We start from the raw sequence: 19,238 nt of genomic DNA, 5'->3' as shown, positions 1-19,238 counted from the left end.
TGTGTGTCTGTGTATCCTCCTTTGTCTCTCCTGTAAACAGAAGATACGTATCTGCTCTTGTTGAAGGGTAATTTATCTGAGTTCTTCATACACGTTATCCTATTCTTTGCTCCATCAATTCATATTTCTTCTTCTTTCTCTCACTCTCAATACCTCTTTTCTCTCAGTATAGTATATCAGTGGGCTCAAATGTCTACATTATAAAACAAAAAGTCTACTTTTATTCTGTGTCTTCCTTAAGCTATCTTTTTCCCCATTCGTAACCAATTTTGAGAGAATAGTTTTTACTCTTTCCTTTTCTTTTTAGTCATTCTTATGTTATAAAATATTGATATATTGATATTCATAAATACTCGAATTTTATAGCAAGCAACAAAACAAAGTTTTCTTGTATCTCAGTAATACTGCTAACTAATTAAAAAGAAAACCAGGCCATGATTTAGTCCAGACAGAGCAAATATCAGGAATTTCAACAAAGTAATTATTAAAATATAACAAATATTGATAAATTCCATGTATGTAGCCACAATATAGGTAGACAAATTTTTGTACAAATTGGTACAAAGCATTCAGCAAAATACATTTGAAGTAATTCTAATATCATGTGCTTGCAAGGAGTGAAAACAAATAATTACATTTAATATAATTTACAGCAAGCTACAGCAAAAAAGTCAAATGCAAATAAACTTAAGAATTATGAATGTTTTAATTTTCATCAAAACATGAAACATCATCTTTAAAGACCACTAAATTTTCATCTCTGAAACCTGAAAACTTGTCACTGTTGAACTTTTAAAAACTACTGGCACTCTTTGAGTTTGAAACTATGGTTGCCACTACTTTAAAGCAATTGATAATTCTTAGTACCTTCCAAAGGCATTACTGTGAAAGTTTCATGACCATATACTTGCAAAAGTAAATAAAACATTTTCTGCTTGGGCAGGCCTCATAAGAATCGGGACATTTTATAGCCTGTAAGGTCATTTGTTCCTTAGGTCACATCAATGGCATGGCCTGCAGAAATTTTTCAGAAGTAGAAATTTTTCTACTTTTTGTGATTCTACTCCTTCATGGTGTTTTTCTCCTGCCCAAAAGTACATTTTTGGCATGGGTGGAGACACTTCATTCAGCAATAGAATCCCTGCAAGAAGTAGGACAGGAGCTTGGTGGCCTCTGGTCTATAATACAGGTGCATTAATTAGGTGCCAGGTAATTTTTTGGTAACTTTTGTAGGGCGGGAGAGTGTGAATATTTCTTATAAACTGGTACTTGCTGTATTCTCTGTTTACTGGACTGGTAAGTTCATTGAGGCCAAGTACTAGATCCTTCACACCTCACAATTTCCTGACACTTAATTTTTGACAAATGTTGTTTATTGTATTTATAACAACTGTGGATTTAATAGAAATTGTTACATGCTTATGCCAAGAAATATGGTAATTACGAAAGTTATTTTTGTTTGACTATTTTAAATTAAGAAAATAATATTCTCAGATGTTTTCAAGGAATATTTTATTAAGAATCTGTTAGGATCCAGAATGTATTTGGGATTCAGGCTTATTAGTCATGGCAGTATCCTGTAATTTATAGAACAGAACACTGAGACTAGCAAAGTTAAATTGACTTATTTGTTTACATAGGTAGGTAGTGCCAGAATTGATTACTTTAAACACTGTTCAATATTGAGAGTTTGAATTTTGATTCCATTAATATGCTGTATCCATGTCGTATTTATAGTATACTTGCACAGTAGTAGCATAGAAATTCATATAAACTAATCAGCGTTGTTTGTTTGTATACAGTGAGAGAATCAAAGAAGCTACTGACCATAATTCTAAAAAATACAGTAAAAATTAGTAAAAGAGAAGGAAAAGAATTGCTTTTGTATTTTGATGCATCACTAGAAATCACCAATGTGACTCAAAAAATTTTTGGTACAAATAAACTTAGGGTAAGTTTTTAAACTTCCTACTAAATATTTACTATTTTCATAATTCTGGAAACACTTAGTTTGGTGCTATAAGTTTTACTGCATTTTTTCCTTTCTAGAATTCTTAAAATGACATGTACATTTTAGTTCTTTAAATCTGTACTGTTGAATAGCCATCAGCTTGTTAGTTATATCCATTAGAAAGTATCTCAGATGACAAAATTAGCAGCAGCTGTTCAAAACATTTAATGAATTTCTGCCAGGTGTTTAAAAAGTAAAATGAGAGAAAGCAGTGTTTTCAAGATTTTAAACATCATGAGAATTACATGATACATCAGAAGTAAATAATCGCATAGGGAACATGAGTTGTAGTCATTGAAGAAAGAAAATACTCATAAAGAGTCAGGTTTGGAGATAGGCATTATTATTAATAGCCTTGAAATGGCCTTTGAAGTTAAAGGAAAGGATTTAGATTAAATACTTTCCAGGAATGTGAAAGACATTATGAGCCAAATATTGTTTAACTAAATTATGTTTGAGCCAACATATATGGTAAAATATGTTTAACTGAGAATTCTAAAGTGATGCATTCATGTGATGTTTTAGGGAGATACTTAATTGACAAATTTGGATAGTAAAAAACATTTATTTTATAGAATATTAGATGTATTTGTGAGGAACACTTGTAGAGGGACCAAAGTGACAGACTAAGGAGACTGGTTAATGGGGAGTAATTGAAGTACTCTGAGAAGGTATTCATATATGCAAAGTAATGCTTTGGAATATTTGGCAATTTTGGAGAAAAACAGGAAATAATTTCATTAAATCGAAATAAAATGACACATGAAAAATTGAAAGAAAATGAAGAAAATAGCATCACTGTGAATTGATTTAATTTTAGGAATCTATCAGAAAACAAGGTATTTCAGTTGCCAAAACATCAGTGCATATACTTTTTGATGCAAGTGGATCACAGGTATGTCTCAGACTTACTTGATTTTTATCACTGGGCTAAGTTTAACTATAACTAATAGAACAGTAATAAAGTTGTGTTGGAGGGTGACTGTATAGAAAACAAACGGTCTCAATATAGACAGTATCCCAATGTATGATTTTTAAACGTGTTATTAATGATAATTTTAGTGTAAATAATAGAGTTAATAAATAGCAGTTTGGTAACTTAAAAAATTTTTAAAAGCAGTAAATGTCCTTCCATTAATGCCAAGCTTGTTTTATGGTTATTTTATAGAGTTTGAAAATATGGATACTTTTTGTTGGGTCACTTTGCAAAAGTTATAATAGCACATGGATAGAAAAGGGAAATAATTGATAGTTGAATATGTGAGATGAGTAGGAGCTTTATTAAGACATCCAGTGATTTTTGAATACTTTCGTGGTTTGCAGTTTTAAATACTTTTTTTATCTTATTCTCCAACAGATTCTAGTGCCAGAAAGTCAGATCTCACCAGTCGGAGAAGAACTTGTTAGTTTAGAAGAAAAATCTAAGTCCCCAAAGGAATTTGCTAAATCTTCAAAATATATCAAAAACAGTAACCAAGAGAATAGAAACAATAGTCAGATTGAGGTAAAGATGGTGTCAAAATACTGGTTTATAAAACTACCACTGATCAAATCATTACTACGTTTGAGTACAGAAACTAGCATCTAGAATTTATATATTAATGGCCTTGATCGGTCACATTTGAGAGTTTTACTCCTACCTTTGACAAATGCAAACAAAAGACAGTGTCTTAGCAAATTGTGTACACGTATAGGGGTTGAAACAAGATACACTTTACACCCGTAAATTACAAATTAAAGATAGATAAGAGAACATTCATCTTGCATTTATCCTTTTTGTTCTATCGTTACATTTGGATGTAATATAGAAAAGTATAATCTGTTTATTTGCATGAGGGTAAAAAAAGAGTATGAGGTTCTTTTTCTAATTTTCTTCCTCTTCCATTGAAGGACCTCCTCTAGGTCACACCCAAGAGAACCATTTCTCATACTCCACCCCCCTACCACCATACCTTTTTGTGACACTTGACGTTGTTGACAGCCTCTGTTTCTTAAGGTCTTCTCCTTCAGCTTCTATTATATATCACAGTTCTCTTTCTGCTTGTGTTACTACATCAGAAATACATTCTCTTTATACCTCCTTGTAGGTTTGCTCTAAACCCAAAACCTTGATATCCAGCTTTTGGAACATCTTGTTGCCTTCTTTATTAGAGAGCTTCTTTGATGTTCATAATATGAGCTCTTAAATTGTAGTGGACTTTTCTTCAAAGTTCTATAGCTGCATCTCTGCTTGTTTTTCTGGGTTTCTTTTTGTGTATGTCCTCAAGCCCTTTTCTGAAGTCTGAGCTCAAATATTTTATCTTTTGCCTAAAATCTGCATCTACATGTATTTCAGTAATACTGTTATTTATTTATTGGGCAGTATGCTTGATTCCAGCATCTTCTCCCCTTACATCTGGAATCAAGGTGCTTGTGATTATTCTTTCATAGTATCTCTCACATTCATTCTTTCTTATTTCTTCTACCATTGCTCATTGCAGCACACTTGGGTTAATACAGTAGCCTCCTGATAGGACTCTGTTACCACTGTTTTATCCTGTGAGCTACCCCATATAATAAATCAACAATTTTTCTTAAATATCAGTACCATGGTAACATTCTTCTGTTCCAAAAGCTTTGTGATTTCTGTATTCATCCCACTGACTCAATAAATTTTGGCTCAGTTCTGAGACTTCCTATAATTTAATTTTTCTCTTTCTATTAAAATTCTAGTATGTGTTCTCCCCTTTTGTAAGGTAGTTTGCTTTACTGTTTGTTTGCATGCCACGCTCATTCATGCCTCAAGATCTTCATTGACATTTTTTCTTTTTTTTTGCCTTTACTCATCTAACGCATACTTATATTTGCTAGTCTTGTTCATTTTCATTCTTTATTTTTGTTTTCCTTTTAAAACATTTTACATATTCTTTCTCTGTTGTAGGAGAAGTCCTTTTTTATTGTACTTTAAGTTCTGGGATACATGTGCAGAAAATGCAGGGTTGTTACATGGGTATACACATGCCATGGTGGTTTGCTGCATTCATCAACCTGTCATCTTCATTAGGTATTTCTCCTAATGATATCCCTCCCCTAGCCCACCACCCCACGACAGTCCCTGGTGTGTGATGTTCCCCTCCCTGTGTCCATGTGTTCTTATTGCTCAACTCCCACTTATGGGTGAGAACATGTAGTGTTTGGTTTTCTGTTTCTGTGTTAGCTTGCTAAGAATTAAGGTTTCCAGCTTCATCCATGTCTCTGCAAAGGACATGAATTCTTCCTTTATTATGGCTGCATAGAATTCCATAGTGTATATGTGCCACATTTTCTTTATCCAGTCTATTAATGATGGGCATTTGGGTTGGTTCGAAGTCTTTGCTATTGTAAATAGTGCTGCAATAAACATACATGCATGTGTCTATAGTAGAATGATTTATAATCCTTTGGATATCTATCCAGTAATGGGATTGCTGGGTCAAATAGTATTTCTAGTTCTAGATCCTTGAGGAATGGCCACACTGTCTTCAACTTTCTTTTTATTTATTTTTTGAGATGGAGACTCGCTCTGTTGCCCAGGCTGGAGTGCACTGGTGCTATCTCCGCTCACTGCAACCTCCGCCTCTGAGAACCTCTGCTTCCCAGGTTCAGGCAATTCTTCTTTGTCAGATTCACAACAAGTTGGGATTATAGGCACCCCCACCACACATGACTGATTTTTGTTTTTTTTTTTTTGTTTTAGTAGGGACAGGGTTTCTCGTGTTGGCCAGGCTGGGCTCAAACTCCTGACCTCAGGTGATCCGCCTGCCTCAGCCTCCCAAAGTGCTGAGATTACAGGCATGAGCCACTGCATCCAGCCCATTTTTGCTTTCTTCATGAAGTTTTGCCTGATTATTTCAGTTTTTACTAATCTCTCATCTTTAGGTAACTATAACTTTCACAGGCACTTCCATATATTTTGGCATATTTATGTTATTCACTGTTTTCTTTTTTAGTCTTTTGTTAAATATCTGCTCTGTTTTCAATACGGATGAACTGTTTGAGACATTTATTTGAATAAGTAACTTTTCAGGTCTCACTATATCACTAAAAACTGTTAATTTCTCTACGAAGAATCTATTGGCTCAGAAGCTTATTTTCTAGTTAATCTTAGAATTTTCTTTTCTCTTATCCTTTCTATCCTTCCCTCACATCCCATATACATACCCATTCACAGCTCCATCAGTTTTTTTCCCCCCATTCTAGGGACAGGAGCCTCAGAGCAAAATAGAACAGCTCTTCTATGCCTCTATGCAGTATGTCACCATCTCCTTCTTTATATGGCATCCTCTGAAACTCCTATATCCTGTAGTCCCTGCCTCTGCCTGTCTATTTCTGTCCCTCTTATAAATAAGTGTGAGGTGATATGGGAAACATAGATCTTTACTGGAACTAATAGGTTATGTGCCACTGAATCTGTGAATTCCTGCAGCTCCTTCACTCCAGTTTGGTCTTCACAGATTATTAGTACAATTTTCAAAAATAGGTGAATGTTTTGAAGAAAGCTTGACATGAAAGCACTCACAATAATTTTATATAAATATGTAATACAAAGATTATCCTCATCAAATAGAATAGGAAATTGAAAGCTGTGGATAACTAGAAAAACTCAATATTGATAAAATATTTTCAGCTAGCATATAAAGGTACTGTACTTAATAGGTATGGATATTTTATAAATATTCTTTAAAGTAATATTCCTTACTTGTTTTAGCTACTTATTTAATTCCAAACATGATGATTAACCTTTCATATCAGCCTTAAACATGGAAATGTATGGATATTGTGGTGTTTATTTAAAAACCATGTATCTTTGGCATGTATCAAGTCAAAATGTTATAAGTAAAATTGTAGGATATTTAATTTCAACAAGATTGTGTTTACAGTGGTTGTTTTTTATTATGGTTTTAGATAATTACTCCTAGTAAAAGAAAAATGTCTGAAGCATCAATGATTGTTTCTGGTGCAGATAGATACACTATGAGAAGTCCAGTACTTTTCATCAACACATGTAAGTTTTATAGTTTTAAAAGATTTCTAACAATTATTTTAAATGAGATATTTTTTAATTTAAGGAAATTCTGAACATAATTTACCTAAAGGATGAGTTTGGTATATAAAAATTTATAAAATATGAACCACAAATGTCTTCTAATGGCAAGAAAAGTAATCCTAATATATGAACAGAACAATGTTCAAAATACTAATATTCAACATTAGTAACTTATTGTAATTTAAGCAGGACACAGCATATCTTACTGGTTAAAATATTGAATTAACCAGTCCAGGTGGGCTTAGTTCCCCACTTCCAGCTGTGTACTTTGTACAGATGATCCTCTAGCTAAATTTAGAACCAGTTTGTTTTCTATAAGTGGCACTAAAGTATCTTATCAAGTTGTTTAGAGGATTAAACAAAAATCATTCATTCAATAAGGAATCTAGTGAAACTTTAAACAGTGCCTGATGCATACTAAGAGCTCAATAAAAGGTTTAAAACTTTTATTACAAGTATTAATACTTCATTACTGCATTAATACTCCAGTATTGCAAGTATTAATGCTCTGTTATTACAAGTTATTGATACTGTGTTCTAGTTTCTTTAAATAAAGTCTTAGTCTATATGACAATTTAATATTGGCCTTCTGTTCTAAAAATCTAGTTGCCTACTGGCCAGTTGCCTAGTATGTAACAGGTTCCTCTGTGGTGTTGATCACATTGGTTTGCCCCACTTTTGGGTGCCAGCTGTGACAATGATCATTTCGGGTCTCCTCACATGGGGCATCAGCTGTGGTGTTGATCACATTGGTTCAGGCTCCTGCTGTGATGATGATCATGTCGGGATCACCACCTGAGACCTTTATCACCACCTGGGGTGGGGGGGTCAGTCTTGCAAACTCTTAACTCTACAACAGATGAATAAATACACTCAAACATACAAAGTACAGTGGGCTAGGGAGGTCATCAGCTGCTCTCAGAGGGCAATTGCAGCTACCCGACCTCTATTAGCTGTTCTTCCTTGCATTTATTCAGTATGGATTTAATGACAGGTTCTGAGTTCACACACTTGTAGATAATTAACATGATTAAAAGAGTGGTTTTATGAGTGATAAAAGCTTTGGTTCCAGGGCTGAGAACAAACACCATTAATTGGTAATCCCCCTTCAGCCTCCCTGAGAGGACCATCTGGCACAAAGTTTACATAAGTACAAAGGAATGTGGGGTAAACAGACTTAACTCGGGAAGCTTCTATTATCCCTAACCTTCACCCTATGACCTAATACTCTAAGGTGAGAACTGGCAGCCTTTAGTCTGATCCATTATTACAAGGTAATGAAAAACCTTTTGGCCTTGCAAAAGATTTGAGACTGTATCTTAAAGCTTTCCCTAATGTTTCTCTTAATATTTTGCCAACCACCCTGAGTGAATCCCAATACTCCTCAGACTTAATAGTCCAAAATTAATCTTTCCACCCTCCCTGCACATTTATCCTTCACTTCTTTTCTTGGTAAATGGCATCAATATTTACTTACTTATGTAAGCCAGAAACCTGAGAACCATCTAAGAATCTTCATTTCTAAACTTTCTCATCTGAAAAGTACCTCAATAATAGCAATAGGTATAAAAAGAAAAATCTATAATCTTTGTCCTTCTTTTTAGCAATACCAACACAAAGAAGAAAAATTAAACCACCACTGCAAATGACGAATTCTGCAGAGAAATCTAGTGTTTCTCAAATATCAGAAACTAGAGTGGATAGTGCTGCATCACTGAAATCTAGACCATCAGAAGGAAGACGTAGAAGAGATAATATAGATAAAGTAACTTTACTTGAAAGTATTTAAAAATTTTTTTTTCAAGTGATTGTGGAAATATATATTGAACTAACTTCTTTTGCAAACAGCAAGGGTCTCATTTTGTTTAAATAATTAACTTTTTTCCCCTAAATATTATTTATTGCCCTTGAAAGTAGGGTCCTTCTGGCATATGACTCATTTTCCATGCTTATAGTAAAACTAATGAATATTCATTCACTATAACTTGATTTACACATTTGGGAGCATAAATGAACTTGCCATAATTATTTAGTTTATTATACAAATTAGTAACTGCTACGGGGAAGGTTCTGGTATAGAAATGTGAGATACACGTGGACTGATGTCCTTAAGTTTTTCAAAATCTGGCATGAAAATTAGAAAAATTAATAAGTTAAAATATATTATAAGCATTCTCAGATGTACAAATACAGGATGCAGTAGGAACCAAGTAGAGGGGCAAGTACCTAACTTCATAGCTAGAGGTAAGGGTGAAGATCAGGAGATGCTTTTTAAGAAAATATGGAGAGTGAATTGACTTTTCAAAGGTTAATAAAGAGTCAAATGAATAGTGAGGAGAAAGGCATTTATTCTAGGTAGTTGAAAAGACGGTGGGAATGGATAAGAGAATAGTTTCTTGGAGAAACAGGAGGTGATCAGATGCAGAAAAGTTTGTAAATGAGGAATACCTAATAGCTTTTGTTTTCTCTGAAGTGTGAAGATGGTGATTTTCTCCTGGAGATCTGTTGAAGTAGAGGGTTCAGGGACATGTAAAGCTATTTGCAGGGTAATGGAGAGGCCTAAGAATAAGTGCTAGAAAATGTTGAGGGCCAGTTTAAATATGAATATGAATTTTATTATAGCATAAACATCTTCATAAATATGTACAATTTTCTCAAAACTCAGTAGCCTTGGTGTTAATAGTAAGATGAGATCAGATGGTAGACTTTTTTTTTGAAAATGTAAATGGGTATATGGCAGAAAGATAAAGGGTATGAGAGTTGATGATATTAAAAGAAAATAGTCAAAGTAATGATTTAAGTTGTTCAAGTGTTTAATAAGAGGACACAATAATAGGGGGAGGCTTTAACACCGCTTTGTCAATATTAGATCAACGAGATAGAAAATTAACAAGGATATCCAGGAATTGAACTCAGATCTGAACCAAGCAGACCTAATAGACATCAACAGAACACTCTATTCCAAATCCACAGAATATACATTCTTCTCAGCACCACATCACACTTATTCTAAAGTTGACCACATAATTGGAAGTGAAACACTCCTTAACAAATGAAAAAGAACAGAAATCATAACAGTCTCTCAGACCACAGTGCAATCAAATTAGAACTCAGGATTAAGAAACTCACTCAAAAATTGTGCAACTACGTGGAAACTGAACAACCTGCTCCTGAATGAGTAATGGATAAATAATGAAATAAAGGCAGAAATAAAGATGTTCTTTGACACCAATGAGAATGAAGACACAACATACTAGAATCTCTGTGACACATTTAAAGCAGCTGCTAGAGGGAAATTGATAGCACTAAATGCCCACAAAAGAAACAAGGAAAGATTTAAAATTGACACCCTACCATTATGATTAAAAGAACTAGAGGAGCAAGATCAAAGAAATTCAAAAGGTAGTAGAAGAAGAAATAACTAAGATCAGAGCAGAACTGAAGGAGAGAGACACAAAAAACCCTTCAAAAAATCAATGAATCCAGGAGCTGGTTTTTTGAAAAAAGTAACAAAATAGATAGATGGATAGCCAGACTAATAAAGAAGAAAAGAGAAGACTCAGATGCAATTAAAAATGATAAAGGGGATATCACCACCAATCCGACAGGAATACAAACTACCATAAGAGAATACTACAAACACTGCTATGCAAATAAACCGGTTAATCTTGAAGAAATTGATAAATTCCTGGGCACTTATACCTTCCCAAGACTAAACCAGGAAGAAGTTGAATCCCTGAATAGATCAGTAACAAGGTCTGAAACTGAGGCAACAATTAATAGCCTACCAACCAAAAAAAGGCCAGGACCAGACAGGTTCACAGCCTAATTCTACCATAGATAGAAAGAGAAGCTGGTAACATTTCTTCTGAAACTATTCCAAACAATACAAAAAAAGGGAATCCTCCCTAACTCTTTTTATAAGACCAACATCATCCTGATACCCAAACCTGGCAGAGACACAACTAAAAAAGAAAATTTCAGGACAAGATTCATGATGAACACTGATGAAAAAATCCTCAATCAAATACTGGCAAATTGAATCCAACAGCACATCAGAAAGCTTATCCGTCATGATCAAGTCAGATTCATTCCTGGGATACATGGCTGGGTCAATATATGCAAATCTATAAATGTAATTAATTACATAAACAGAACCAAAGACAAAAATTACATGATTATCTAAAGAGATACAGAGGTCTTTGACAAAATTAAACAGCCCTTTATGCTAAAAATTCTCAAACTAGGTATTGATGGAGCATATCTCAAAATAATAAGAGCAATTTATGACAAACCCACAGCCAATATCATACGGAATGGAATTTATGACAAACCCACAGCCAGTATCATACTGAATGGGGAAAAAATGGGAAGCATTCCCTTTGAAAACTGGCACAAGATAAGGATGCCTTCTCTGACCACTTCTATTCAACATAGTATTGGACATTCTGGCCAGGGCAATAAGGCAAGAAAAAGAAATAAAGGGTATTAGGAAAAGGGGAAGTCAAATTGTCTCTATTTGCAGATGACATGATTGTATGCTTGGAAGACCGTCGTCTTAGCCCAAAATCTTCTTAACGTGATAAGCAACTTCAGCAAAGTCTCAGGATACAAAATCAGTGTGCAAAAATCACAAGCATTTCTATACACCAGTAATAGAGTCAAATCACCAGTGAACTCCCATTCACAATGGCCACAAAGACAATAAAATACCTAGGAATACAACTAACAAGGGATGTGAAAAACCTCTTCAAGGAGAACTACAAAAGACTGTTTGGGAAAATAAGAGAGGACACAAACAGATGGAAAATCATTTCATGCTCATGGTTAGGAAGAATATCGTGAAAATGGCCATACTACCCAAAGTAATTTATAGATTCAGTGCTATCGCCATCAAGCTACGATTTAATTTCTTCACAGAATTGGGAAAAAAATTACCTTAATATGGAACCAAAAGAGAGTTCGCATAGCCAAGACAATCATAAGCAAAAAAAAAAAATGGAGGCATCACACTACCTGACTTCAAACTACACTACAAGGCTATGGTAATCAAAACAGCAATACTGGTACCAAAATGGAACAGATTAGAGGCCTTGGAGGCAACGCCACACATCTACAACCATCTGATCTTTGACAAACCTGACAAAAGCCATGGGGAAAGGATTTCCTATTTAATAAATGGTGTTGGAAAAACTGGCTAGCCATGAGCAGAAAGCTGAAACTGGATACCTCCTTTACACCTTATACAAAAATAAACTCCAGATGGATTAAAGATTTAAATATAAGACCTGACACCATAAAAACCCTAGAAGAAAACCTAGGCAAAACCATTCAGGTCATAGACATGGGCAAGGTCTTCATGAATAAAACCCCAAAAGCAAAGGCAACAAAATACAAAACAGACAAATGGGATCTAAATAAACTAAAGAGCTTCTTCACAGCAAAAGAAACTATCATTAGAGTGAACCAGCAACAGAATGGAAAAAAAAATTTTTGCAATCTACCCATCTGACAAAGGGCTAATATCCAGAATCTACAAAGAACTTAAACAAATTTACAAGAAAAAAACAACCCCATCAAAAAGAGAGCAAAGGATGTGAGCAGACACTTCTGAAAAGAAGACATTTATGCAGCCAACAAACAACAAAAAGCTCATCATCACTGGTCATTAGAGAAATGCAAGTCAGAACCACATTGAGGTAACATCTCACGCCAATTAGAATGGTGATCATTAAAAAATCTGGAGACAACAGATGCTGGAAAGGATGTGGAGAAATAGAAATGCTTTTACACGGTTGGTGGGAGTATAAATTAGTGCAACCATTGTGGAAGACAGTATGGCGATTCCTCCAGGATCTAGAAACAGAAATACCATTTAACCCAGCAATCCCATTACTGGGTATATACCCCATTCCTGGGTATATATCCAAAGGATTATAAATCATTCTATTTTAAAGATACATGCACACATTTTTATTGCAGCATTGTTCACAATAGCAAAGAGTTGGAACCAACCCAAATACCCATCAATGATAGACTGGATAAAGAAAATGTGGCACATATACACTATGGAATACTATGCAGCCATAAAATAGGATTAGTTCATATCTTTTGCAGGGACATGGATAAAGCTGGAAACCATCATTCTCAGCAAACTGACACAAGGACAGAAAACCAAACACTGCATGTTCTCATAAGCGGGTGTTGAACAATGAGAACACATGGACACAGGGAGGGGAACATCACACACCGGGGCCTGTTGGGTTGGCTGGCTGGGGAGGGATAGCAGGGGCTGGGGTTTAGGGGAGGGATAGCATTAGGGTGAAATACCTAATGTAGATGATGGGGTGATGGATGCAGCAAACCACCATGGCACATGTATACCTATGTAACCTACATATTCTGCACATGTACCCCACAACCTAAAAGTATAATAAAAAATTATTTTTTAGTTTTATGACATGGTCCTAAATGTTGTTAGATGATAAGCATCTTAGCTCGGATTGTGCTTGCCTATTATCAGGAGAATCCCTCTGTCGTTGTGACAACCCAGACAACACCTGTGTATTTCCATATTGTTCCCCTCCCAGTGTGAAGAATCATTGGCTAGAGTAAGAAGGAAAAGCAGCCAGGATGAGGCAAAATATCTTAGACTAAAGGGTTTATTTTCTGATAATAGTGGCAGATTTGTATTTGATTTGGATTAAGTGTGTATTTCTGGCTATGGAAATAGGGAAGCTTGCTGTAGGAAAGAAGTTACCTGGGCAATGCAATAGATATTGTTGTAAATAAAATTACTAAACAAAAATCATCCTCTTCAACGTCTGATAATTCTGAAGAAACAGAAAAGTGAAATATAAGAAAGAACAGACCATATTAAAATCGATAAAGCAGGCTGTGTAATCAATAGCAACAGGAAAGATTTTTCATGGAGAATCTAGAACTTGTCAGTTACAGAGGAAAATTGAATTATTATGCTAGCTGTCGATGTGATCAGAAAATGTATGTGATCATCTGCCTCCTTGTCTGTAGTGACAGTTTTATTGTGTTTTAGGATGGAGAATTTTCAAAAATGGACATAACATTTATGAAATACATGAAAATAATATCCAACTTTTCATAGCAAGGCAGATTTATTTTAAAAGACTCAAACCTTAATGCTTTGATGTTTAAGTTGTTTTCATGTAACATCTTAATTCAAGTTCACATTAACACATTTCCTGTGTTTATAGCATGTTAAAACCACGAAATGTGTAGAAAACACAGAAAATAAGAACATTGCATTCCCGAAGCAAAATTTTAGTAAGTAACTTGTGGTTTGATTTTAGTCCTTTTTTAAAAATTAAATATATATACTTCTGTATTTTCTTTTAACTACACTGGCTTTCATTGATTTGTCTGAGTGCAATGGCTCATGACTGTAATCTCGGCAATTGGGAGGCAGAGTTGGGTGGATCATGAGGTCAGGAGGTTGAGACCATCTGGGCCAACATGCTGAAACACCGTCTCTACTAAAAATACAAAAAATTAGCTGGGCGTGGTGGCACACATCTGTAGTGCCAGCTTCTCAGCAGGCTGAGGCAGAATTGTTTGAACACAGTAGGCAGAGATTTTAGAGAGCTGAGATCGAGTCACTGCACTCCAGCCTGGGCAACAGAGCAAGATTCTGTCTTGAAAAAAAGAAAAGAAAAGAAAAAGATGTACAAAGAATTTGTTTGGCTTTGTGCAAGGAACTTTTGAGGCTGCAAGGAAGTACACAACCCCTGTTCCCCAGAAGTTTGGGTCTGAGAGAGAGGAAGCAAAATCAATCCATTCTTCCCAATATGTGAACTTTTCGAGACTTACATACTAATCCTTCTGCCAACTGCATGAAAAAAATGAAAATATTATTGTATTTGTTTTACTTAGATGAACTCCAGGATGTTATACCTGATTCACAGGTAGTGGAAAAAAGAGATCATTCTACGTAAGTATGAGAAAACCATCAAATCATTTAGTATCTGTCAGTGCTCTTTTTAGTTCCTATAACAGATTTGAAGGAATAGGACTTTCAATTTAGAATATAGCATTAATCATCTCCCAGGTGTTATTATGACAGCACAATGGAAATGATGTATGTGGTTTTTTTCCTCCTTATAGACCTATATAACTCTTTTCAAGTTGAGAGACTTAAAGTAAATGAAATTTTTAAAATGTATTAATAATAAATGTGTAGAAATTTAACTTGGTTTAAATATACAGTAGAACATGTAAGATAAGATGTATTTATGCATTATTTACACATACATAATATATTTCCTTCCGTAAACATTGACTACATTAAAAATCAAGGTCTGAAAGTCATAGGCTAATGTTTTGTTAACATGTTAAGAAAATTAATTCATTTTCTAGATTACCTGGTGTTTTAGACAACAACTGTGGAAATAAAATGCACAGCAAATGGGCATATTGGACACCTGTAACAAACATTAAACTGTGTAGTAACCAAAGAGCAAGTATTTCATCAGGAGACACCTTTAATCAAGGTAAAACTTAGTTTTATATGTATATAATAGTTCAGTGTTAATTTTATCAAATGTCTAATGATCATTAAAATACATTTAACAAATTTTACATATTGTCAACTTATTTTTTTAATAAGAATTTCTCATTTTTCCTATTAGATGTTCTTATAAATAAAAAACTTACTAAACAGAAATCATCCTCTTCAATATCTGATAATAATTCTGAAGAAACAGCAAAAGTGAAATACAAGAAAGAAAGAACCGACCATATCAAAATAGATAAAGCAGAAGTCGAAGATTGCAAAAAACACGGTCAACAACAAAATCATCCTAAATATTCAGAGCAGAAAAATACTGAAAATACCAAGCAGAGTGATTGGCCTGTTGAATCTGAAACTACTTTTAAATCAGTTCTCTTAAATAAGACAATTGAAGAATCGCTGATTTATAGGAAGAAATACATATTGTCAAAAGATGTGAATACTGCTACTGGTGATAAAAATCCTTCCACTAGCAAAAATGTGAAAAGTCATAGAAAAGCAGGGAAAGAATTGACTTCTGAACTTAATTCCTGGGATTTGAAACGAAAAAAAATGGTGAGCTTTCAATGTGTTTTGCTTTCTGCATATCCATAAGATGCCTACTTGAAAACATAAGGAAGAAAGCAAGCTTGATTAATTTCTACATATTTAACACGTGTAATACCTTGTTTTTTTAATTCAGAGCCCAGACTTAGAGAATTCCTCCTTAAACTTCTCCCTCACCTCTCCCTAGTCCTAGCTCGGATAGAACAGTACAAAGCACTTATCAGGCATGTACATATGTATAGAATTAATGAACTATGCAGTTCCTATCTCTTTTTGGGTTTCTCCCACTCTTTCCTTTCAAATATGCATATAGAAATGTTTGTACATCTCATAATTCTTAATTTTTGTTGTAATAAATGGTTATAAGCCTGTAATCTCAGCACTTTGGGAGGCCGAGACGGGTGGATCATGAGGTCGCGAGATTGAGACCATCCTGGTCAACATGGTGAAACCTTGTCTCTACTAAAAATACAAAAAATTAGCTGGGCACGGTGCTGCGTGCCTATAATCTCAGCTTCTTGGGAGGCTGAAGCAGGAGAATTGCCTGAACCCAGGAGGTGGAGGTTGTGGTGAGCCGAGATTGCGCCATTGCACTCCAGCCTGGGTAACAAGAGCGAAACTCCGTCTATAAATAAATAAATAAATAAATAAATAAATAAATAAATAAATGGTTATTTTGCTTTTTTTTCTCTTGGACTGTAACCATAGACTTTTATTCAACATTTGTTTTCCTGCACATCCTACCACAGCCTTATAACACAGTAGTGTTTCAAGTATTTTTGGATGAATGCATTTAACCTTGACAAGGTTTTGCAAGAAAGTGTGTAAATGATTTCAGTGCTAGGAATCAATAAACTGGGTGTCCACTTAGAAATCCAACTAGAAAGGTGGTAATCGTAAAGACAACAGATGGATAAATTTATAACAAAGGGAAGAAACCAGCCTAAAAAGGCTGAGAATACCCAAAATCAGAACCCCTTTTCCTCTACAAGGGATTACAGTTCCTCATCAGAAACGGAACAAGCCCTGATGGAAAAGGACTGTGTGCCATTAACAGAAGTAGGCTTCAGAAGGTGGATGATAAGAAACTTCTGGGAGTTACAAGAACTTGTTCTAACCCCACGTAAAGAAACTAAGAACTTTGAAAAAAGGTTTCATGAAATGCTAACAAGAATAGACAATATGAAGAAGAATATAAATGAACTAACAGAGTTGAAAAACACAACACAAAAACTTAGCGAAATATGCACAAGTTTGAATAGCCGAATTCATCAAGCAGAAGAAAGGACATCAGAGGTTGAAGAAGTACTTAATGAAATAAAATGAGAAGAAAAGAATAGAGAAAAAAGGATAAAAATGAATGAGCAAAGTCTCCAAGAAATATGGGACTATGTGAAAAGACCTAATTTATGTTTGATAGGTGTACCTGAATACAATGAAGAGAATGAATCCAAGCTGGAAACCACTCTTCAGGATATTATTTAGGAAAATTTTTCAAATCTAGCAAAGCAGGACAATATTCAATTCCAGGTAATACAGAGAACACCACAAAGATATTCCTAAAGAACAGCAACCCCAAGGCACATAATCGTTAGATTCACCAGGGTTGAAACAAAGGAGAAAATACTAAGGGCAGCCAGTGAGAAAGGTCAGGTTACCCACAAAGGGAAGCCTATTAGACTTACAGCAGATCTCTCAGCAGAAACCCTACAAGCCAGAAGAGAGTGGGGGCCGATATTCAACATCCTCAAAGAACAGAACCTTCAGCCCAGAATTTCATATCCTGTCAAACTAAGCTTCACAATTGAAGGAAAAATAAAATCTTTTATGAACAAGCAAGTACTCAGAGATTGTATTACCACCAGGCCGGCTTTATAAGAGCTTCTGAAAGAAGCATTATACATAGAAAGGAACAAACAATATGAGCCTTTCTAAAAATATACCAAAAAGTAAAGAGCACCAACATAAAGAAGAATTTACATCAACAAATGGATAAAATAGCCAGTTAACATTAAATGGCAGTAACCCTAAATTTAGGTAGACTAAATCTCCCAATCAAAAGATACCGCCAAAACCTAACAGTATGCTACATCCAGACCCATTTTACATCCAAAGATACACAAAGACTTAAAGGGATGAAGAAAGATTTACCAACCAAATGAAGAGTAAAAATAAATAAAAAGCAGGAGTTGCAATTCTCACATCTGATAAAATAGATTTCAAAGCAACAAAGATATAGTGGTAAAAGGATCAATGCAACAATAAGAGCTAATGATCCTAACACCCAGATGCATAAGACTCATAAAGAGATTTAGACTCAACGAGACAGAAAATTAATAAGGATATCCAGGACTTGAACTCAGATCTGGAACAAGTAAACTCAATAAATATTTATAGAGCTCTCCACTTTAAATACACAAAATATACATTCTCCACCTTAAATACACAAAACATTGATCGGCCATTATTAATACCCATTTTTACAATAAAGCTACATTTCCGTTTTTTCTCACTCTTTTTGTTCCTCTTTCTTCCTCTCCACTTTCTTTTTTCTTTCAAAAAAAGGAGGGTGCTTGCTGAGGAGGAATCCATGCTGCCCTTTGTCTCCCTCCCCCCCCAAAAAAGATAGTATTTATTTTTTAATGGTCAGTAGTATTAAAAAAAAAGTGTGTAAATTGGTTGGAAGAGACTGTCTTCTGTTGTAACTGTTACTCATTATTAGAGCTCCCACTTTCATTTTCAGATTAATTGTCTCTGGAGAACATCTCTAAGACATTTTAAGCTGCTTTGCCACCAGACATCTGGGGAGAAAATTTTACTTTTTGTAACAGTTATGGGTAAATCATTTTTTCATAACTATCAAAATGCAGATTAAGAAAAATTGTTAAATTAGAATGCATTTTCAATGCAAGTAATGCAATCTGCTTTTTGATATTTCTAAAATCCATGTTTTGTAGGCTTTTATTTCCATTTATTTTTTGTAGTAATGCTGATACCTGGGTACCGAAATTTCTAGAGTTAGTGTAAAATGTTCACACGATGGAGCGTCTGAATATGCAAATGATATTTAA

At 34.6% G+C, this 19,238-nt stretch overlaps 1 protein-coding gene across 5 annotated transcripts in view; it reads left to right on the top strand.

Annotated features, from left to right (window-relative positions):
- Positions 1-19,238, top strand: part of SYCP2 (synaptonemal complex protein 2) — an 84,790-nt gene that overhangs the window by 30,857 nt on the left and 34,695 nt on the right. For 4 of the 5 annotated variants that reach the window (XM_078372039.1, XM_078372036.1, XM_054255513.2 and 1 more), the window contains 9 exons: positions 1,803-1,951; positions 2,832-2,906; positions 3,369-3,515; positions 6,935-7,034; positions 8,681-8,841; positions 14,309-14,378; positions 14,985-15,042; positions 15,468-15,601; positions 15,740-16,176. In XM_078372039.1, coding sequence (XP_078228165.1) covers positions 1,803-1,951; positions 2,832-2,906; positions 3,369-3,515; positions 6,935-7,034; positions 8,681-8,841; positions 14,309-14,378; positions 14,985-15,042; positions 15,468-15,601; positions 15,740-16,176 — 1,331 coding nt within the window. The remainder of the gene's footprint in view (positions 1-1,802; positions 1,952-2,831; positions 2,907-3,368; positions 3,516-6,934; positions 7,035-8,680; positions 8,842-14,308; positions 14,379-14,984; positions 15,043-15,467; positions 15,602-15,739; positions 16,177-19,238) is intronic. The other variant, XM_078372037.1, reaches the window with a different exon arrangement.

Source organism: Callithrix jacchus, chromosome 5 (assembly GCF_049354715.1).
Source record: "Callithrix jacchus isolate 240 chromosome 5, calJac240_pri, whole genome shotgun sequence".
Lineage (NCBI taxonomy): Eukaryota > Metazoa > Chordata > Mammalia > Primates > Cebidae > Callithrix > Callithrix jacchus.
This window is presented reverse-complemented; position numbering and strand designations above follow the sequence as displayed.